This window comes from Dryas octopetala, chromosome 3, assembly GCF_963921425.1.
Source record: "Dryas octopetala chromosome 3, drDryOcto1.1, whole genome shotgun sequence".
Classification (NCBI taxonomy): Eukaryota; Viridiplantae; Streptophyta; class Magnoliopsida; order Rosales; family Rosaceae; genus Dryas; species Dryas octopetala.
The window spans coordinates 22,362,317-22,385,847 of NC_141368.1; the positions used below are offsets into that span (position 1 = coordinate 22,362,317).

Below are 23,531 nucleotides of genomic sequence, written 5' to 3' on the forward strand. Positions count from 1 at the left end.
GCCACCGAATATATCACAACTCTTTAGAACCCCCCTGCCGAAAAACTGGCACATATTTGGAAACCCCCCCCCCCTCAACCGTATAACATTTGGCAGCCTAACATTTTTTTTTAGTCATTTGGTGGGTGAGTTCCGAACAAGTCAAACTTATTCGGTGGCTGGGTACCGAATACTCTCATTGTATTTGGTAGGCCAAGTCTAAACAAAGTACTAAATTTGAAATTATTCGCTTAGGATTCATACACTAACATGAAATCGACCAAGAGGACAGAAAAAACGTAGAAAATATACCTAACATGGGTCGTCTTCGTGGCGGCAGGTGGTTCAGCGAGAGCTTGTCGTGCGTCCCTTTCTATTTCGATGAGAAGGGCTCGTGCGATGGTGAATGGAATGGGATGAGATTGGGTATGTGAATCAGTTGGGTAAAGAAAGAAAGTACAAAAGAGTGGGTTAGGTATTATTAATAAAGGTATTATAGTAATTTGAGTTGGGTCAAATGAGAAAATAAAAATTTCAAAAAGGTAATAGTTGGGTAAAATGAGAAGATTGTTGGGTATGAATAGAATTTTCCATTACTATTCTAACGTCAACAATGACATTGAAATCTTTTTAAAAATGATTGCACATTCTCAACCAAATGAAAGTCAACATTTCCACAAGTATCTAGTTAAGTACAAACAAGATGCTATTACATCTTTCGCATCCATCTCCAAAATAACGTCCCCAAATCCCAAATCAAGAGCGAATTGTAGACCAAACCTTGCAGCTAACAATCGAAATGATCTCTAGATTGAATAGAGGATCCTTTTGATTGGCTAGAATGTTTTAACTATTTAATGAAGGGAAATTTTATTCGTACCCTTATCTTCTTTTCTTACCCATCATATTTTTTACCATGAATTGATCATTATATCTGATTATTAAATGACCATTAAGGACGAATTACATTTAAAATAAAAAATTTCAATTTACTCTCTATACCCAATGACCCCAACCCTTCATCAACTTTACTCACTCACACTCAAACTCACTTTCAACTTCACCCTAAACCCAACTTCAAACCCTAAAAATTTTTGGACCCCATGTCATTCAAACAATGTTTTTTAGGCGAATGAAGGGTGAAATCGTTCCTTGTGAACTTCCAAATGAGGTATGTGAGCAAATATTTTCCATTTTCTTGCAAATTTTCGCACATATAATGTGTTGGAGAAATTCTGGGTCAGGTTTCGTTCCATGGACTAGCACTGAATATGATAACCATTTTCAATGGATATCAACCAAATGGTGGAAACTAATTCGGTGACTACACGCCAAACAATTCATTTGGAAAATGTCCCAGATAGAGTAGCTGGATTTATGTTAATTGAATAGTGTTCGGTAGGATGTAGTTATATAATTGAATAGTGTTCGGTAGGATGTAGTTATATAATTGAATAGTGTTCGGCAACCTCCAACCGAATTTTTTAGGTTTTATTCAGTTACCTTATAACCAAACCCTATGAAATTTGATGAAAATGAATAGTAAGATCATTTCATTGAGAATGAGCTTCGGTAATTTGTTTCCAACTTCAAAATAATGTACCATTTGGAGTATATGATAAGTAAATGTTTCAATATGCAAATGTTATACATAGGTGAACATCTCTAGCAGGGAAGCTCAAACATGACCATCTGAATTAAAATGTCAGAGGTCAACTGGAAATAAAAAGAAACTTAAATGACAGTGACCGCAATTTTTAACAGTCATGTCGCTAAAATTGTTGTTACTTGATGACCAACTGAAAAACAGAAAAAATGTCCCAGAAAATGTGAATTTTTTGAGCATGCGCCTAAGAAGGCCTTTTTTCAGCACACCCAATTCTAGCATGTCAATGTTACATCCTCCCCTGTACCTAACATCTTTTCTGCATGCCACTTTGAGAAGCCATCCAGCAGGGCATCCCTCATCCATGCATGCCTGCAACTACCAATAGCCTCTTGTACAGTCAACCAAGTTCTGTTTCGGGTGCTCTGTTCTGGCCATGACTCAAGCTCCTCCTTGACGAACAAAGCAAACATAGCAGCTCTACACACACCTTCCGGGCTAAACGCATCATCCTGGTGTGTTTTACTCTTAAAATGATAATACCCCAGGAAATCCTGAAATTCAAATGGATTAATAGTGGCTTTGCCTTGGTCCATCTAATGAGAAGAAACAAACAACAAATAAACCAAATTCATAGAGGCCCGGTGATCTAAGCAGCAGTTTTTCTAGGAAGCAGGCAGCAGGCAAGAAGGCTCAAAACTGTTAAAAACATATGCCACAGACATACAGAATTTATCCTTCCTCCTTGCAGCCAAAACATAATAAATAAATTGGATATGAGCACCTGAAACTTACAAACCAACATGATTGAATGAAGAAATAACTACTTTGGAATACCACGCCCCTTGGGGGGCCAGCTCAGCATAGTTATGGTTGCCTCATAAGTCATAACTACTGAGCTCACCTAGTGCACACTACACACAAACACATTCTTGCATTAAGGCAAATAATATCCCTTAAAATAATAGCATGTCCAAAACTAAATGAAGTGAAAGGGATCAAATGAAAACATCAGATACACTGCAGAATTCTTGTGTGACAGGTAACTCTTCCTCTAAGAACTAAGATCATTAAAATTCTAGTACTTTTTTTTTGGCCAGTATTAAAATTCCAGTACTTGATCAATCCATAGTAGTGTAGCATAAGCTTTAAAGTGAAACTCAATGAGAATTATTACATGGAAAATTCAGCCACGGTAGAAGTTACAAAGCTTTTCTGCCACAACACCTGTAATTTTAATGTTGGGCAGTGCAGCATAAGCTATAAGGTGAAACTCATTAGTAGTACTGCAGCATTTATATAAATATATGCATCATCTTGCATCTAACAAAACATTGCACTAATCCCGGAAAGCATTCCACGTTAAACAAAAGAAATCATCCGAATTGAAACACATAAATGGCCCAAGTTCGAATCCCCCCTCCCCCAAATTTTAAAAAAGAAAATCAAACTAATTCAAGCCTCCAAAGGATCATGGTATTATTCAAAAATATGAGAGTTCACCATAATATTGAAAAGACCCAACGGATAAGAGATTAGACGAAGAAAAGTTATAAAGATGTATTTCACCATTAGCTCTCCTCGAACTCCAGCTTCTTCAATAGCTTCCCTTACTGCAGCCTCTTGAACAGTTTCATCATTCTCCCAGCCTCCCTGCAAGCGGATAACAACATATTCATAAATAAAAAGAGAAGCTTATTATAAGTTCCTAAATGAAAAAAGCACTAAGTAGTTGTTATAAATCACACCAATTAAGAATGCAAAGTGATCATGAAGCAGCTAATCTTGCACTTCATGTGGAAAACATATATAAACTGGTGGGAACATTAGCAGTAAAACATATATATCTCCCAGATTCCAAAAAATATATTGACAGTTTTATTTAACACAAAATTCAAGATAAATCTTATTGATCTCAAGAATGTCACAATCACTCCTACCACTTCAAAAATCCTGAGTTAAAGGACTTATGGTTAATACTGGAGACATCAATTCGCCTATCTTATTTCTACAATACATCATTTAAACTCCTGCAATTATTATTAGTATATCTCCAACATTCCTAATGTAAACACAAAACCTTTTTTTTTCTACAAATGTTAAGAGATATTCATCACATTCCTGACATTGCTCCAAACTTCCAACTGCCTCCCAAAATACAACTTTCCAATGCCCATATATTCCAGTTTCCCAATCAATACTATTGCTAAGTATTAGTAGAGAAAATGGCTTTATTGATGCTGATTGGGCTGGCAGTTCCAATAGACAGTCTACCTCAGGTTATTGTACATTTGTTGGGGGAAATCTTGTTACTTGGTGAAGTAAAAAACAGCATGTGGTCGCCCATTCTAGTGCCGAGGCTGAGTATGAAGCTATGGCACACACTGCATCTGAATTGTTATGGGTTCATTATCTACTTCAAGATCTTGGTGTTTCCATACCTACTCCAATGCAGATGCATTGTTAACATTCAATCTGCTATCTTTATTGCTAGCAATCCTGTTTTCCATGAGCATATCAAGCATATTGAGGTTGATTGTCACTTTATTCACCAGTCAGAACTTAGAAGCAAGCAAGAGGTTCTACTAGTCAAAACTTAGATGAAAACCAAGCTAAAACTGGTAGTTAAGGAAAAAGAGAAGCTAAGTAGTTCTTCTGCGTCCTTTGGAAAACTAATGTCTGGTTGTGGAATTTTAATTAGAGATTAGTGAATCAGGTAAGTTTCTCTTTATGGTTGTTTGATTTGTCTTCTATTTGTCATTCTAGACCTTTGAATACTTTGATATTCTGAAATCAGTGTGATAAACTAGATTCTTTGAATTATCACAATCATTGTTGAGACCTTGTTCATGTTCAGAATCCTTTGACCCTATTTTAGTGAACTCTACAGAATTGGAAAAAGAGCTAATTGTATTGTAATTGCTTTGTACTGTTATTTTGTCTCATTGATTACCGATTTAGACATCTTTCCCTTTACTCAGTTTGCATTTGAACTCAGAATTGAATATTGGAATAGCATCTAAACTTTGTGGTTGATTCAGACCATCTGAATTATTATATTTGTGCCTTCATAAGTGGAGGATTCAAGAACTCTGGCCAGCTAGTAATAATGCCCATGCAACCACCATGGGAATGAGGCCTCACTGGGATTCTAATGAGGAATAAGGATGGTATATTTGTTCTTCGATTTTAGCTTTCTGATTTGTGTATATGCTATTTCAATTTGGTTCGCATATTACTAGTTTGATTTCCACTTCTTTATACTCCCTTGATTTATTCACCTCCATTGTATATTGTCCTCACATATGGCTGTAAGTAGTTGCTTACTGAGCTGTGGTTGCTCACCCTTTTATTGTCCTTTCCATTTCAGATTAGCTCACAATAGAAGTTGGCTTGTTTTTGACATTTTGGCTGTGATAGAGGAGGAAGAGGAGGAAGGCTTGGTTATCATCCTAAGACTTATAGTTCTAGGTTAATATTGTATCTTTTGAAGACTCACGCTCTCTGGTTGATAACTAATAATGTTTTGGAGTAAAAAATATCAAAACCAGTCTTTTGATGTAAAGTACTAGTCTGTACAAATGATAGTATGTATTTTCATCATCGGAGTTTCAATTAGTTATGCTCTGCAATAACCAAGTATCTAGATTCTGAATCTGAATACAACTTAATCAATTCCTTCAAGAGAAGTCAGTGTTCACATCCTCACATTTAGTCAAATCTAAATCTGAGCTGTCACACTTTATGCCTCCAGGTTTTCAAACCCCATGGTCATTTTATTGGTGCTTAAAACTTGATAGAGGCAATTACATGGGAAGCAACCATTTTTAACTCTTATAACCTAAGTGTTAGCCAAGAAAGCATTCCTATCAACCTCCAAGTTGATATCAAGCCTAAATTACTCACCATAATCATTAACTCTCGAGCCTAAATCACTTCGAAACGTTAATATTTTACCACTTAAAACTTATTTCACTGTTGATCTGCTAACAAGGCAACAGCAGAAAAATAAAATATAAATATAAAAAAGGTAGCCATAAAAATAAATTATAAATTTCGCAAAGAAAGATCTCACAAATTTTAACATTTTGAAACTCCAACAGAAAAAGAAATACCTTTGGAAACAAAAGGCCTGGTCCACTAGTTGAGTTAATCATAAGCACCTCAACAATCTTCTCAGAATTGGCTTCACCGCTCTCATCGGACTTTCTGTACCTAAATGGAATACACCTGTCAAAAGGTCATCAGAGTAAGCATCTTCATATCAGAGATAATTATAATATTTCATGTAAATTAAATGTAACTGCGAGTAATCTCAAAACAAATTTAAGATCAGTTACCGACAAGCTTTGTTGAAGTTTAATTTCTCAATCAGACAAGACAGTGTAAGATAAATCTTAAGTAGCATAAGAGAATCTTATGTGTATGTATGTATTGCATCTCTCAGCAATGACAAACAATTTATTATATCATCATACCACCAAGCTCACCCTCTATATGTATGGTGGACATAAACATTTCAATACTTCACTCTACTAGCTTCTTCTGACATTGATGTACGGGAAAAGGAATTTCATAAAAAAAGACCCAAGCAAGAATTGTGTGAACAACTAGCCAAGTTGGTTTTACGGCAAACATAAAATAATTATAAAATATATCCAACCATCTACCAGTAAGCGGAAACCCACTCACCACCATGGCACAGTAGCTTTTCCCCAAATACAGCATAATATAGAGGGCCACACTCCCCGGCGGAGCATATACATTTTTTCATTTTCTCAATCCAAAATCCACTAAACATCTCTCCCAAGCCATGAAACATAAGGTTATTCAAAGGCCATTGGTTTAAATTTTGTTTAACCTAACTCCTTTCTTATCCTACTGAAGCATGTCTTCACCTAAGGCCACTTTTATACTTCAAAAGTAGGGCCTCTGTTTACAACGATTGCCTCAATCAAAATTTTCCCCAAATCACAATCAGTAAAATAATCTTTTTCATTGCATCACCATTTTCCCAAAATCCTAGTCCCCCTAACCTAAAAATAGTGACAGTTAATATTTAATAAAGGTTAAAAAGCTTTCACAATGGAATAAAACGTAACCACACCGTATACATCCCTTTCATATGTGATCCAACCAGCATTTCTCATCAAAAAATCATATATGAAACCCAGATAAGTCAATATAAGGGTCATTGTTGGTCCTAATAAAACCCACATTCCCCACCTAACCCATATAATAAACATATATATAACACACACCCACTACTTAAAAATCCAAATGGTAGCCATCAACCAGCCAAAATGCATTATACAAAAACAAAAACAAAAGCCTAGAAAAAAAAACATATCACAAGCAAAATCCTCCAAATTTAGAGACACATTGGTCCACCTTCGCCACCACAATACCACATAAACAAACACCATCAACATCAATCAAATCAAACATATCATAGATTCAAGAAATGTACATACCCGGCAACAAGGCGACAACCGGCCTCGTAGCGTTGCTGATGCCGACCCGTACGGGCCACTATATCACACATATTAAGCCCAATCAACAAAACACTGTTTTTCTCTTTAATAATCTTCAAGAATTGCTTTTCTTCTTCCCACCGGCCATTGATCGCTTTGTTTTCGCACGATTTCTCACAATGCTCATGCCCGCACCGGATAACTCGCCCACCACTACATCGCTGGGCTTCGACGGCAGCGATCGACGCTCTCTCGAATCATCCAATGTCTGTGGATTTGCTTCGATTTTTAGGGTTTCGTAGAGGGAAAGAGAGGGAAAATAGGCGTTGTTGGGTTCCGTTGAGAGAGAGAGAGAGAGAGAGAGAAAACCAAAAAACAAAAAAATTATAGAGAGAGAAAGTTAAAAGAATTAATTAAAGCGCATAGAACGGATCGACGGTAAGGGTGGTCAAAATCACGTGGGTGATAGGTCAAATGCGGGCCCTACTTTTGTACGAAACGGGGTTGGGATTCAGTGCCTTTTGAACCACCGGATGTTGCATGGACCTTCACCTTTCACGTTCGTTTGGACTTTGGACCTTTATAAATAGAGATGGGGTTGTTTGGAAGTTGGATTGAAGAGGTCAGCGTATTGGTGGTTAAAGCCATGTGTCGCACCCCAAAATAGGTCTAGTACTTTGGGCATGTGGTAACGCCATATCGGTCTTTAACCTTATATTGTAACAACCCAACTTCAAGTTAATTTTAGTATCAATTTTAAATTTTTAAATTAAATTTTATTGGTCAGACTTTATTTAAATTTTGGAAGGAAATTTTAGTGTTTAGAAGGACGTTTTAAAATTTAAATTGTAGCCTTTAAGTTTGAGACGACTAATTAGAACTCGAGTATCCAAACGCGTAGGTGAAAACGAGGTTTTAATTGGAAATTTATGGTAGGAAGTGTGGAGATATTTCTAGAAAGGGTATTTGAGTAATTTCAAACCCCAACTCTTACTCTCTCTCTTAAATTCTCTCTTTCTCTCCATGCACTCTCTTTCTCTGTTCTCTCTTTTCCCCCACAACCCGCCCCTACATACATAGCCATCACCACAGCTCATGCCGTCGGTCACCACCGACGAAGTCAACCACCTCACGACCCCTCTCGCCGGTCCACCAATCGACGTCCTCTAGCTGCTCAACCCTTGCGTGCACAATAACGATGCCAGAAGCTTTCCCTCTGTCTCGCCGGATTCTGACCAAAACCGACACCATTCACTTTGAAAATTAGATGGGTTTTCTTCCCTTCTCAGTGGGCCTTCAGTTCCTTATGATTATTTGGCTGATTTGGTGTGTTTGATGAAGTTTGGATTTGAGGGGTTTAGGGTCATTTTGGGAATTTCTTGGGTTTTCGAATTATGGGCGTTTATTGTAGTTATTTTGGGACAAATTCATCCCTACGAACCCCAATTGTTGTTTAGAATTGAAAATTTATGTAGTTTTGGGGAATTTATATTTTTGGCTAGAAAATTGGTCTTGGAACAGTCACTATGGGCGGCACCCACTGCGATTTCGAAACCCCCACTATCATTCCGTGATCTAAGGATTTTTTTTTTGGACAACTTTTGAGTAAATTGTTGTGTGTTGGCTATGTTGAATGGGATTGGAGAAGCCGAAGTTGCTTGGGGGATTACTTGAGACCTTGTGGACATCGATATTACCCTTAGGACGAATTTTTTGATCGAGTAAGTCTTACGCGAGTTTCCTTGAGTTTAGGATTTATGTTTTTGGAGGCGTGGGTGAGGTTGGAAAGAGCCGAGGAATCTTTAGAGTGAGGGAGGAAGTGTGTATAGAGCTAGTTTGTTTAAATGTTTACTCATTGTGTGGAACGATTGATGGGTGGGACAATAGATTCACCACACACACACACACACTTTGATGCCCTTAAGTCGGGACTAATTGTATGTATTGTTTTTCTTTTATAAGCGAGACAACCGTGGCTCGTGGCGATCTGGCGGAGGATCGAAGCTAGATTTCTCAATTAGTGAGTGGACTCTTACTTTTGAAATATTTTGCATATCTTATAAATTAATTCTCTTTTGATTTATATAAGTATGGATCGAGTTGAAAGAAATCATGGGAATTGACCCGTTTACGTATGATTTATGATTTTCAAAGTATACATTTTCTTGGTCTTATCATTGTTTTTATCTTAAATTCTTGTCAAAGGATTTCTTTGCTTTTCAATGAAGAATTTCACTTTAAGTTTAATTTATAAAAAGATTGTTATTTGAGAATTGATACTTTTAATTTGATTTTACTAGTTGTGAGAGATAAACTGTGCAATCATGGTTTTATACAAAATTTCATGGCAAATTTATCGATTTCAAGGACTTGCTTAAACTTGAGTGGATTGTGAAATGTGTGAGAAATTTAAGGATTTATTTTCAGCCTAATAATTTATTTGCGTGATTTTGAGATATTATGAATGGTTTTAAAATGCCATATAAGTACACCTAGCTTCAAGATGAGTTTCATGTAGGTCTTTGGGATTCATCACGACACACACATAGGCTTTGGGCCGTGTGTTGGGATGTCTCGTCCTTTGGGGGCCGCTCTGCATGCACGTAGGACCAAGATATTGTCCTGCCTGTACAAGTGTATGGCCAATATTCCCGCCTTGCTTGTATAGGTGTATGGCCAGGTTGTAACAACCCGACCCAAATTTTTACTATAAATTTAAATTTTTATTTAACTATGTTTTTAAGAGATATTTTTTAAGGTGTGGAATTTCATTTTAAAGATTATGAGATTTATTTGGAAAATAAAAAGGGTTTTGATTTAAATATTTATTTTTGTTTTAATTTAAGCTTGACCAAAAGTTGACTTTTAAAATAAATGGGTTTTCGACTTTGACCTTGGGTCCGTTAGATAGGTTTCGATCCCCCGAGTTCATAGACACGTAGCACGCTTCGATTCGAGTTACAGATTGGAAGATATGGGCGTTTGAAGCGAGGGGCAATTTCGTAAAATGACAAATTGGGTTTAAAAATCTGATTTTTTTTGAACTTTCTCTCTCTCTCTAGAACCTTCTCTCCCTTTCTATTTATCACCCCCGCACTCTCTCTCTCACTGGGGGTGTTTTCTCTTCCCCGCACCCTTCCCCTGCGCGCACCAACCAGCCACCACCATTCACCATCGCCGGCCACCCCTACCAGCCTCTGCCCCGGCGAGCGCCTCCCAGGCGCCGACCACCACTCCTCGCCATTCCCTTCAGCAGCCAACTCTCACTCGCGCAGGGAACAAGCCAGAAAATCCCCAGCCGCCGCCCCTCTCTTTGCCCAGCCATTTCCAGCCACCTGAGATCAGCGGCGTGCCTTCCAGACGCCAGCCAGCTCGCCAACTCTTCCTCCAGCCAGCCAGCCCCCCTGCACGCTGGTTTTGCTCGGAAAAGCCACACAGACCCGCCGGCCTTCCCCTCCATTTTTAGTCGGATTTTCACCTCAACCTTTGAGTTTTTAGGCGAGACGACCGGGGTTCGTGACGATCTGGCGGAGGATTGAAGTTAGATTTTCTCACTGTGAGTGGACTTTTGTTTTAAAAACATTTTGTTTATTTTATGGTTGAATTTATTTGCTTATCCCGAGTTTTATTTGAGTATGGATTGAGTAAAATATTTTGGGGTTGAATTTGTTATAAGTGATTATGATTTCCAAAGTTTACATTTCCGTTAGTTTGACTAATGTTCTTACTTTAAGTTTTATTAAATGATTTTTCATACGAGATTGACGAATAAATGTGGTTTTAAGAGTCGATAGAGATGTACGATTTCAAAAGTGATTTATACAATAATTTATTGAAAGGAAATTGATTTCAAAGTTTTGAGAAAGCCTTGAGTTGATAGTAAAAGGTGTGAGAATCTCATTGGGACTTTTCATTTTTAAGAAATTATTTTGCGTGGCATTGAGAAAAAAAAAATGGTTTTCAAACCACCTTTACAGTACCCTCCAGGTTTCAGATTTAAAAGGTCTTTGGGACCCATCACGATGCACATATAGGCTTTGGGCCGTGTGTCGGGATGCTTCGCCCTTTGGGGGCCGCTCTGCGTGCACGTACGACAGAATATCCGGCTCTGCGTGCGTACGACAGACTCTCGGCTCTGCGCACGTAAGACAGAATTTGTGGCTCTGCATGCGTATGACAGATTCTCGGCTCTGCGCATGTATGACAGATTATTTATGGCTCTGCATGCGTATGACAGATTCTCGGCTCTGCGCATGTATGACAGATTATTTATGGCTCTGCATGCGTATGACAGATTCTCGGCTCTGCGCATGTATGACAGATTATTTATGGCTCTGCATGCGTATGACAGATCCTCGGCTCTGCGCATGTATGACAGATTCTATGGGTATCTGACTGGTGTGTGTTTTTAACTGTTAAGTATTTTAAGTGATGAGTTTATGGCAACAAAAGGTTTTTAAGTAAGACGGTTTCAGTTGAACAGTTTTATTGATTTTCAATATATTGAGAATGTTTGAGAAGAAAGTTTTATTGTTGGGTAATGGTTTTTAATATATTGAGAAGAAAGTTTCAGCGGGTAATGTTTGATTTTCAATATATTGAGAAGAAAGTTTCAGCTTCAAATTTTATTATTTTACTGGGAAATGGTTTTTAAAACTGGGGGATTTCAAAAGACATCGTAAGGTTTTAAAGTTTAAACGTGTGTAAAAAGGGTTTTCTGAAAAGATATTAAATCTTTGATTTTCATTTCCATTTAACTGTCCACTCACTGAGCCTATCTCACCGTTTTCTTGTTTTGTTTTAAATTGTCCCCCCAGGTAATAGCTTTGGTGGAGGTCGAGCCAAACACGTCGAGGCAATTACATCTATCTCTCAAGTCGGACTCTGTAGACGCCAGTTAATATTATTGTAAAAGTTTCTTATATTAGGATAGTGGCTCTGATGATCACACTTAAAATTCTTAGATGGTTTTTCTTTGAAATTGTTGGGTCTGAGACCCTATTTTGGTTGTGGTAGAGGTGGTTGCTGTATAGAAGTGCTTTTTAACAGGTATAAAATTTTTGGGTTAGTCCATTTTCAGGGGAGGTTCTGCCGAATTTTCGGTAGGATTTTCCTTGAATTTGGATTCCCGCAGGACCTCTCCGGGTTTTCAGGGTGGAATCCGGGAGCGGTCCTATCACAGGTTCCCGGGTACAATTATGGTGAAAATTTCTTATTTATTTATTTATTTTTAAGTTTGATCACAACATAAGTTTTAAATAATAACTATATTACTTTAAGTCTCATAACATGTTGTTTTATGATACTTAAATTTTTGGAGGTTTAAATGAGCAAGTTCATTTTAATCTTATTATTATTTCTTACTTTTAAAGGATTTTATGTCGTCCTTAGAAAGAATTTCAAAAGTGTTTTAAAACTGGGGGATTTCAAAAAGCGATGTGAAGTCTTAGAGATTAATTATTTTAAGACTTATGAAAAGATAAATAATTTTTGTGCTCGTTTTTATAACTCGTCCACTTACTGAGTTTATCTTATGTTTTCTTTATATCATGTTTCAAATTTTCCCCCCAAGTAATAGCAGTGGTGGAGGTCGAGCCGTACACATCTAGACATAATTTTCCACTTTCATTCCTCAGACATTATAGGCTTCATGTCCTTTTAGTCATTCATTTAGCTTTAATGTAAAAATTTGTTGAAATATTGGCTCTGATAACCGCATTTGAACTCTCTAACTGGAATATTTATTTGATGAGTCTGAGACTCTCTGTTGGTTGCAGTAGAGATGGTTGTTGAATATTAGAAGTGTTTTTCTACATGTTCTTCAAGTATGGGTTAGTCCAATTTCAGGGGAGGTTCTATCGAAATTTCAGTAGGATCTCTCTTGGCTTTGAATCCCATAGGATCACTTCGGGTTCAAGGATGAAGATCCGGGGTCGGTCCTATCAGATATACTCTCACTAAACCCTAAGTAAGAATATGCTAAGATCGAAGATCAATGTAAGGCTTTAAATAAAAAAACAAACCAACTCCAAATAGTGGGGAATTTTTTTCATTTTCATAACAAATAATCAGAGTATAACCGAAAGGGAAACTTTGTAAAATAGTGAGCTTTTGGTTATTCACTTTATAAGATAAATCGATTTCCAAGTATAAAGATAAACCCTTTATTTGAAAATCATTGAGCAAAACATCAAATAAGAAATTGAAATCTATTTGGAAGTGAAAACTTTATTTTAAATCTAAATTTTGGTGTAAACATAACAACATTTCGAAACATCAAATAATAGGTAAGTAATTGAGCCATTCTAATCTTTAAATAATTAATTGCACACATTTCCCAACTAAATATAAAAAGATAAATAGTAAAGGGATAGTAACAAACACGTCCATAATTGGATCATCTTCTTCATCACTTGAGTATTCAGATGTGGGTGGTGTTGGTAAGCTATTCCTTGGTGAATTCTCTCTACTTCCAAATTTTCATCCTTCACTATCTGAAATGTTTATGAAGCTGACCATTCTTTTGTCCTAAAGGTTTTTTGCAACTTAACAAACTGTGTAAGGGTGAGCATCACCAAAACAGCTGATCACACACTCAACTAGCCTAACAAAACTCAATCATTTCAATACAAACAATTCATTAACAAGTAGGGTATAACATTGACTTAAGCCTTTACCGAAATGGTACAATCAAGTGATCTAACAAATAATTGGCAGCCTATTTAAAACTTTAAAAAGGGAAACCAAATCAATCTTACTTAGAAATATAAGCATATTCAATTTCAAAGATCAAAACCACGATTACACAAACATAAGTTGCATTTATATTTTCATAAATAACCAAATTTTTTCTCGGGTAGGACATGACAAAATAATCATACAACTATACTTGTAATATCCAATCATGATTAATTTCATGAAATGCAAATGCATGTTTATTTAAATAACAATGCAAAGCGTACCTTTTTCTTTATGACATTGCAAACTTGTAAAGTTTATAAATAGTGGACTTATCCCCTAATTTGTAAATTTAATTACCTTTATCCTTCATATCTTACTAAAAAGTAAGATCTAGATAGTGAAATGTTCTTTCATTGAAGTAAAGAAAAACCATGTACTTCCCCTCTAGCATATTCTTAATTTTCATAACCAACTCTAGATCACACTTGTATGCATACCATTTAGGGAATTGAACCCAAGAATAAAGTAAGAGCTGTATCCCTTAATCTCTAATTAAGAAGTCCAAACACTTAAACCACATTAGTGAAAATATTCTTAATTCAGTATTTATGAATGCTAATGTATGTCTTGGCATACAAATTTAATTACCTTTATCCTTCATATCTTACTAAAAAGTAAGATCTAGATAGTGAAATGTTCTTTTATTGAAGTAAAGAAAAACCATGTACTTCCCCTCTAGCATATTCTTAATTTTCATAACCAACTCTAGATCACACTTGTATGCATACCATTTAGGGAATTGAACCCAAGAATAAAGTAAGAGCTGTATCCCTTAATCTCTAATTAAGAAGTCCAAACACTTAAACCACATTAGTGAAAATATTCTTAATTCAGTATTTATGAATGCTAATGTATGTCTTGGCAGCCCCCATAGAAAGTGTGACTGCAAATATCAATCAGGATAAACCGGATCACAAACTAAGACCTTCTCAACCTCATAATTTTGGAACTCAAGAAATGTTTTCAATCTTTGACCATTGACTTTAAACACATCACCATTTTTATGATTTTCAATTTTAACCGCCCCATGAGGATAAACAGTGTGAACAAGGAAATGACTAGTCCAACGAGACTTCAATTTTCCAGGGAACAAATACAAACGAGAATTATACAAAAAGACTTTTTAATTAGGTGAAAAAGTTATCCTGAAAATGTGTTTATTGTAGAACACCTTCATACGGTCCTTGTAGGTTTTAGCAGAATCGTAAGCATCTTTCCTTAATTCTTAAGCCCATTTAACTGGAGCTTCCTATAGGTCTCTACTTTGTCTAAAGCAAAATTAAATTGTTTTATGACCCAAAACGCTCTATATTTCAATTCAATAGGTAGATGACACGCTTTCTCAAAAAGTAAGCGATAAGAAGACATTCCAATTGGAGTTTTAAAAGTAGTTTGGTAAGCTCATAACGCATCAATGAGTCGCAAAGACCAATCTTTTCGGAACGGGTTGATTGTTTTCTCTAAGATATGCTTAATCTCTTTATTAGAAATCTCAACTTGACCACTTGTTTGGGGATGATAAGGAGTGGCAACTCGATGTGTGACGCCATAATTATTCATCAAGTGTTCAAATGGCTTATTACAAAAGTGTTTCCCTCCATCACTAATGATATATAGAACGTGGGGTCCCAAATCGAGTGAAAATGTTCTCCTTCAAGAAGCGAATCACTACCCTATGATCATTGGTTTTACATGCAATTGCCTCTACCCATTTGGACACATAATCCACACCCACAAGTATGTACAAATTGTCAAAGGAATTAGGAAAATATCTCATAAAATCAATGCCCCAAATATCAAAGATTTCTACCACAAGGATTGGGTTTAAAGGCATCATATTTCTCCTAGTGAGACTCCCTAACTTTTGGCATCTCTCACAAGTATGGGCATCAAGAAAAATGAAAGGCCAATAGAAACCACTTTGAAGGATCTTAGCGGCGGTTTTCTTAGCACTAAAATGACCTCCACAAGCATGATCGTGACAAAAGGAAATGATATTGGATTGCTCACTATTCGGGACACATCTCTTAATGATTTGATCGGGAAAATATTTATACAATTAAGGATCATCCCAAAAATAATGCTTAACCCTAGCTAGAAACTTAGATCTATCTTGCTTGGTCCACTGAAAAGGCATCTCATTAGTGACAAGGAAATTTACAATATCCGCATACCATAGTGTTTGGGAAACAAATCGAGTAAAAATGTTCTCATTCAAGAAGCGAATCACTACCCTATGATCATTGGTTTTACATACCAATTGCCTCTACCTATTTGGACACATAATCCACACCCACAAGTATGTACAAATTGTCAAAGGAATTAGAAAAATGTCCCATAAAATCAATGCCCCAAACATCAAAGACTTCTACCACAAGGATTATTCTAGACATAACAACTCACCAAAACCATAATTCACTCCTCAAAATTTTTGAGCTTCTCTCTCCATCCTCTCTAATTTCACTCAAACCATCATCCATTCCATCATCTCATCTCAAAAACACACATCTCATATTCCATCTTTCAAAACCATAGCCTTTTCTCATCTTTCTCTATTATTTCTTTTCTCTATCTTCCCTCCATCAACTATTCCTCTCCAAAAAGCCAAACACCATCACAACACTCATCCACCTTATTCACCACCATTCTTGCAAGAGGAGCTTGGAGGCACTTGGGACAAGATGACAGAATCGCCCCCGGATTCCACCCTAAAACCCGAAGAGGTCCTGTGGGATCCAAAATCAAGGAAAATCCTACCGAAAATTCGGCAGAACCTCCCCTGAAAATGGACTATCCCAAAAATTTCAAAACTTGTAAAAGCACTTCTAAAACATCAACCACCTTTACCATAACCAAAAATAAGGTCTCAGGCCTACAACAAGTAATACAAATCTAATCAAAGCATATCTAATAAACTATACAATCATATCTCACTTTAATAATTTCAAGGGAAACCTTGATCCTAATATACCTATAAGCTGGAGATGAGAAACTCGAATGCCTTAACGTGGTACGGTCCAACCTCGGTGATCGCTACTACTTAGGGGGAACGTCAAAAAACAAAATGTGAGAAAACTCTCAGTGAGTGGGCAAAATATAGAAACAAAGCATTTAAGTTATTCATCCTTTCAAATTCCTTTAAAATCAAATCTCCTCTAAGACCTCACGTCACTCTTTGAACTCCCCCAGTTTTAAAATCATTTCGCAAAACCTTTGAAAACAAATGGATGTAATATCAATAAGTAAATAATTAATATAAATCAAATCGAGTATGCTCAACATGTCATGAAATTTAAATAAATCACAATTATACAAAAATTTAGTAAAATTTGAAGTAAATCCATAAAAACTTAGTAATAACTACTCACACCAAATCAGATACCCAAGGAGAGAGGGGAAACTGTCATACGAGCCCAAGAGTCTCAAGGTACTCGCAGAGCCAGGATAACTGTCATACATGTGCAGAGCCTTTGCAATGTCATACACATGCAGAGCCCATAACTGTGATACGTGCAAGCAAAGGGAATAACTGAGACCACTGTCATACACTGCCGAGTAAACTCTAGGCGAGTGCAGAGCCGGTCTGAGACCACTATCATACACTACCGAGAAATCTTGAGGCAAGTGCAGAGCCAGTCTAATAAAGAGGAGGGTACTGACAATGTGGTTTAAAACCTTTTTCCATAACAAAATCATATATGAAATCTAATATCAAAACCTTTCATTTTCCTTTCCAAAACCTTCCTTAACAAAACCAAGCTCATAAAGATACGTCTTTGCTTAAATCATGCTCATAAATTATCCTCTCTTTTCTTGTAAAGAAATCCTTAAGATAAGTAAATATGGTGTAACTCATTTTAAATCCCCAAGAGATTAATATTTAACTCTTTTCAAAACCTCTCATGAAACCTTCACATAAAAATCATGCATGCAACCATGAGTTGAAATCCCAAATCATTAACTCAAAATAAAAGGAAGAAATTCATTTAATAGATGTTTCTCAAACAATTAACCATAAATAAATTCTCGAACAAAACCAATGGAATTCCAACCAAAACATAAATTTGTTTCCACTACCGAGAGTAAATATTGTTGTACTTCCAAGGAAACTTTAAATCCATGAGCGTAATGCATAACTCAATGTAAATTCAATAAGCATAAACCCAACAAATTCTTTTGAAAAGTAAAAGTTCACGCACACTTATTATTTCTCAATCAAACTCAAATAACCAATATAAAGCATGAATTTTATAAATCATCTAGAGAAACAAAGGTCCACTCACAAATTGGAAAACTCTAGCTTCAATCCTCCGCTGCGTCGTCTCGGATTTCAGGGTTGTTGCCTACAGTTAAAGAAATGAAATATGAAATTAGGCTCGGCTCAACGATGATTAAAGTGTACGTGTGAAGCCTAAATGTTCCGCTCAACCCTTCTATTTTTCAAAGATGATTTATTACTTTTCTTAAAGTCTAATTACCCAAATCTCTTCTAATTCCTTCCCGGCTCAAAATCCAACTACACCCAAACATTTAATCCATCAAACATATCCAATTAAACATTATGTGCGCTATACCTCGACCAGGACTCGTCTGTGAGTCGATTCGATACAGAAAAGTATCTGAATACAATCCAAATTGAGGTTTCGTCAAATCCAGAAGACTTCCACCTCAAGGGGAAAAACCCACTAAAACGCTGAAGAATTTGTAGTGAAAAACTGGCCGAAAATTGGAGGACAAGGCCGGCGGGTCTGGGGTTTCTTGGGCTGTTTTCGCGCGTGTAGGGATATTGGTTGACTGAAGGAGCAGCTGAGGAAGATGGCCGGCATCTGTGGAGTGGGTCGGTGGCCGGACTTGGGAGGATTTTTCAGGTTGGGCTGTGTGCAGAGGGAAGGGGCGGCAGCTGGGTTTTTTTTTTTTTTTTTGAGTTGTTTTCTTAGCAGGGGAAGCTGGGCCAGCAGGAGGAAGTCAGGGAGGAGGTGGCCGGCGCCGGGAGATCGCACCGGTGGATCGAGAACAACGGGAGGTGGTCGGCGATGGTGGTTGTGGTGGCTGGGCCATGTGTGTTTGCAAGGGCGCGAGGGAGAAAGAGAGAACAGAGGAGAGAGAGAAGTAGGGAGTCTGGAAGGGGGTGTCGGCGACGACGAGAGGGACTTGCCGCCGGCCTCTGGTCGCCGAGAAGTTGGCCGGAGCTGGCCGTGCCGGAGAGAGAAGAGAGGGGAGAGAGTGAGCTCCCCGGGGAAAGAGAGAGAAAGAGAGTGAGTGAGGGTGCGGGAAAAAAATAAATGAGGGAGGAGAGAGAAGGTTATAGAAAATTCTAGAAACAGGGAGAAAAAAAAATTCTGATTTTTGAGTTTTTTAAAATTTTAAAAGTCCTTAAAATAAAAAAGTCTAAAATGCCCTCTACTTTGGTCGTTTGTAACTTTTAAACTGTAACTCCGGTTTACGTATGCTTCGTGTCTACGAACTCGTGGACCCGAGACCTATCCAACGTGCCCAATGTCAAAGACGAAAGCCCACTAATTTTAAAAGTCAAATTTGGGGTCACGTCTAATTTAAAATGAAAATTTAAAATAAATTGTAACGACCCGACCCAAATTTTCACTAGAAATTTAAATTTTTATTTAATTATGTTTTTAAGAGATTTCTTTTAAAGGATGTCGAATTGTATTTTAAAGATTTTGAGATTTATTTGGAAAAAGAAAAAAAAGAAAGGGGTTTTGATTTAAATTTTATTTATTTATTTTTGTTTTAATTTGCTCTTGACCCAAAGTTGACTTTTAAAATAAATGGGCTTTTGATTTTGACTTTGGGTCCATTGGATAGGTTTCGAGCCCACGATTTCATAGACACGTAGCACGCGTCGATCCGAGTTACGGTTTAAGAGATATGGGTGTTTGAAGCGAGGGGCAATTTCGTAAAATTGACGATTTGGTTTTAAAAATAGAAAATCAGATTTTTAAAGGGAATTTTCTCTCTCTCTCTAGAATTTTCTACAACATTCTCTCTCTCTCTCTCTCTCTCTCTCTCTCTCTCTCTCTCTCTCTCTCTCTCTCTCTCTCTCTCTCTCTCCCTCCCTCCCTTTATTTGTTCTCTCACCCGCACTCTCTCCTCTGCCTTCTCTCCCCGCGACCACCCCTGCACACCAGCTCCCACAGCCGCCACCACCTCGTCGTCGACCACCACTCGTCGACCCTGATCACCGGCGTGTCTCCCCGACGCCGGTCAGCTTGCCAGTTCTTCCTCCAGCCAGCCCCTGCGCGCTCGACCAAACCAGCCACCCAACCCCTGCGCACGCCAACCCAGCCACCCAGCCCACATTCGGCTACTTTCTCGACGACCCACCCCGGCGCCGGTCCAGCCCAGCCTCCTTCCTTGCCAGCCATCATCCAGGCACAGGGAAACACGTCGGAAAAACACCAGCCCGCTGCCCCTCTATTCGCCGGATTTCAGCCACTTTTTCAACGTCAATCACCTCGATTTTATGTGGGTTTCTCTCCCCCATCTTGGGCTTTATTTTTTCCTATACTTTTGTGGTTAATTTTGAGTATTTAGGAAATTAAAATTTTGGATTTTATAGCCATTGCGGGTTCCCTTTGAATGTAGAGTTTGTGGATTGATTTTGTTGTGTTTTAGATATTTTTCCACCTCTTAGAAAGGTTAATTGATGTTAGAATCGGAAATTTAAAAGTAATTTGGAGGATTTTCGAGTTCTTGGGGGAGTTGGGTTCATGGGTTTGGAACCCATTTCGGGTTTGATGGAAATTTCTGGATTTGGTGGTGTTTTGGGGGTTATTATGGACAATTTTCACTTATAGAAACTTCTACGTGCCGACCCTAATAAGAAGTTTTAAGAAAATTCTCAGTTTTGGTGAATATTGCCTTTGGAGCTGCCAAGTTGGATAGTGACAGTTGCGAATACAACCATTCAGTTACCAATTCTAGTTTTTATCACCGTTTAAGCGTCTAATTGTAGTTAGTTGTCGGTTTATATAGGGTGGAGGTATTGCACGGTGTTTGGGTACCCTTCCGAGACCGAACAAGCTCTAGAATAATTGTGGTTTTGGGGTTTGGCTATACATAATTAATTTTGGATTTATGGTTGGATCACTTTGTGTAATTAACGTTAAGAGAAGGACATAAGTATGGTATTATGGGTTTAAAGAGAATGAGTTTCTAACCTTTTTATTGACCAAGAGTTGGGCGGGACGTTAGGCTCCACACACACACACACACACCCTTTAAATGTCGTAGAACCAAGACTAATCTATGGTTTTATCATTTTATTCTATAGGCGAGACGATCGTGGCTCGAGACAACCCGGAGGAGGATCGAAGTTAGGATTCTCAGTGTGAGTGGACTAACTTTTAAATTTTGGAAATGTTTATGAAAGTTTATAATTTAATTTATACTTGTTTTTGAGTTAGTGTTTGAGAAATAAGAATCTTTGAGTTGGTTTAATTCTTAATGAGTTATGAAAATCGTATCATTTTAATTATTCTATGATGTGGATTTTAATTGGGGATTTGATTTGAAGCGTTTGGCTTTTAAAATCATACACAAGTGATCGTTTTAGCATAAATTTTTATATGTTAATTTTTCTTGAATTTGAGCGAGGGGTTTTTAATATTTATTACCACTCTTTTTATTATGTTTATAACTCATTTTATTTTGAACCTATTGTGAGAAAGATGGAATTGAGATTTATATCGATTCATTATTTTATTTTGAAAAGTTTCGAAAAAGGTTGGGGAAGTTGGCATTCTAAGTAAAAGCTATGTTGTTGTCAAGTTGTTGTTGGTTTTCAAACCACCTTTTCAGTACCCTTCCAGGTTATCAGATTAGATAGGTCTTTGGGACCCATTGCGGCACACACATAGGCTTTGGACCGTGTGTCGTGATGCTTGACCCTTTGGGGGTGGCTCTGCGTGCACGTAAGACAGAATTTATAGCTCTGCATGCGTATGACAGATTATTGGCTCTGCGCGTGTATGACAGATTCTATGGGTAACTGATTGGGGTGTGTTTTCAGTTTGTTAAGTATTTTAAGTTTTAAGTGATAAGTTTATGGCTGCAAAGGTTTTAAGTAAGACGGTTTCAGTTGAGCAGTTTTATTGGTTTTCAGTATATTGAGAGTGGTTTGAGAAGAAAGTTTTTAGCTTAAATTATTTATTTATTTATAAATTGACAGTATCGATTTCAGTTTGAGAACTTGTTATTTCCAAAGATTGATTTTCAACTTTAGATTTTATTATTCTATGAGTTTTCTTATGCATTGGGCATTCTGAGGATTTGAAATAGTTTCATGTTCATATGTTTTTCTCATACTCTAAGCATGATCGTGGTTTACAAGGAGATTTTGAAATAGACTTGTGAAATTGTTTTAAAACTGGGGGATTTCAAAGAGTGACGTGAGGTTTTAGTGAAGATTTGATTTTAAAGGAATTTGAAATGATGAATCACTTAATGTTTTGTTTCTTTATTTTGTTCACTCACTGAGAGTTTTCTCACATTTTGTTTTTGACGTCCCCCCAGGTTGTAGTGATCATCGAGGTCGGGCCGTACCACGTCGAGGCATTCGAGTTTCACATCTCCAACTTATTGGTATAATAGGATCAATGTCTTCCCTTGAAATTATTAAAATGAGATATGATTGTATTGTCGATTAGATGTGCTCTGATTAGAGTTGTATTACTTGTTGTGGGCCTGAGATTTTATTTTTGGTTGTGGTAGAGGTGGTTGATATCTTAGAAGTGTTTTAACAGGTTTTGAAATTTTTGGGTTAGTCCATTTTCAGGGGAGGTTCTGTCGAATTTTCGGTAGGATTTTCCTTGATTTTGGATCCCACAGGACCCCTCCGGGTTTCAGGGTGGAATCCGGGGGCGGTCCTGTCATAAATCCAAAACATTTTATTTCTCAATAAATTCCCAAAAGAATCACAATAAATTCTCCAAATCTTTAAAATACTTTTCGAAATAAAACTTAGAAAAATACAGGGACTTACAAATTTTAAAATGAAATATTTTAAATCCAATTAAACTTTTAAATAACGTTAAATCAATTTCAATGAAAACGTCGAATAAACTCTCAAAAACTCCCAAAAAAATTTTCAAGGTCGCAAAAACTGAACTTCCTTGAAACCCTCTTAAAACTAAAGTTAAATAAAAATTTAAACTTACAGTGAAATTTGGGTCGGGTCGTTACACATGAAGCTATTTTGGACATCCTTGGAGGAGTGACATCCCTTGCGAGCTTGGCTTCAACATCTAGAGTTTTCTATTTTCCCTTTTGTTTTCATTTATTTTTTAATTTGTGATGTTGTTTATAACTTTAATGACTAGTGAGTAATTTCTTGATTTGGGGTTAGAGATTTACCCATAACCCAACTATGTAATGACTTTGTGATTTGTGAAATAATGTCTATTTGGATATATATGCTCTTATGCTAGTTTAATTATCATGACTTGTATGTATGAACTCATCACTTGTGCATATAAGAAATGTTGTCATGTAGAAATTGGAGATGATGAACTTTAGTTTCTAAAGCATGTTGCATAAGAGTGTGGTAATTTAAAAGCACCTTTGTTGGATTGTTTTAATTGCCTGGATTTTTCATCCTTAGAACTTTATACACCTAGGGTTTGCTATGACATTAATCTTAGGTAGTTAGCTATCATCTTGAGTGGGATAGTTGATAACATGAAAGAGGATGTGACCTAATTCACCTTAGCCGG

At 37.1% G+C, this 23,531-nt stretch overlaps 1 protein-coding gene and 1 long non-coding RNA gene across 3 annotated transcripts; one reads left to right on the top strand and one right to left on the bottom strand.

The window, feature by feature from the left end:
* Nucleotides 1-1,595: 1,595 nt before the first annotated feature.
* Nucleotides 1,596-7,485, bottom strand: LOC147291814 (nudix hydrolase 16, mitochondrial-like). Of its 2 annotated transcripts, none has more exons than XM_086237910.1 (4): nucleotides 7,060-7,485; nucleotides 5,701-5,815; nucleotides 3,155-3,238; nucleotides 1,596-2,139 (listed from the first exon to the last, which is right to left on the bottom strand). In XM_086237910.1, exons 1-4 carry the CDS (start codon nucleotides 7,128-7,130, stop codon nucleotides 1,861-1,863), a joined length of 549 nt encoding a protein of 182 aa, XP_086094036.1. In that variant the 5' UTR covers nucleotides 7,131-7,485; the 3' UTR covers nucleotides 1,596-1,860. The 2 variants fall into 2 exon arrangements, with proteins under 2 accessions (XP_086094036.1, XP_086094035.1); XM_086237909.1 differs by lacking the exon at nucleotides 7,060-7,485 and adding an exon at nucleotides 6,278-6,791.
* A 12,403-nt stretch (nucleotides 7,486-19,888) lies between these two features.
* On the top strand, nucleotides 19,889-23,202 carry LOC147291815 (uncharacterized). Its single transcript, XR_015121318.1, has 3 exons — nucleotides 19,889-20,283; nucleotides 21,092-21,148; nucleotides 22,333-23,202. It is a non-coding gene; the product is annotated as an uncharacterized LOC147291815 (long non-coding RNA).
* Nucleotides 23,203-23,531: the final 329 nt, after the last annotated feature.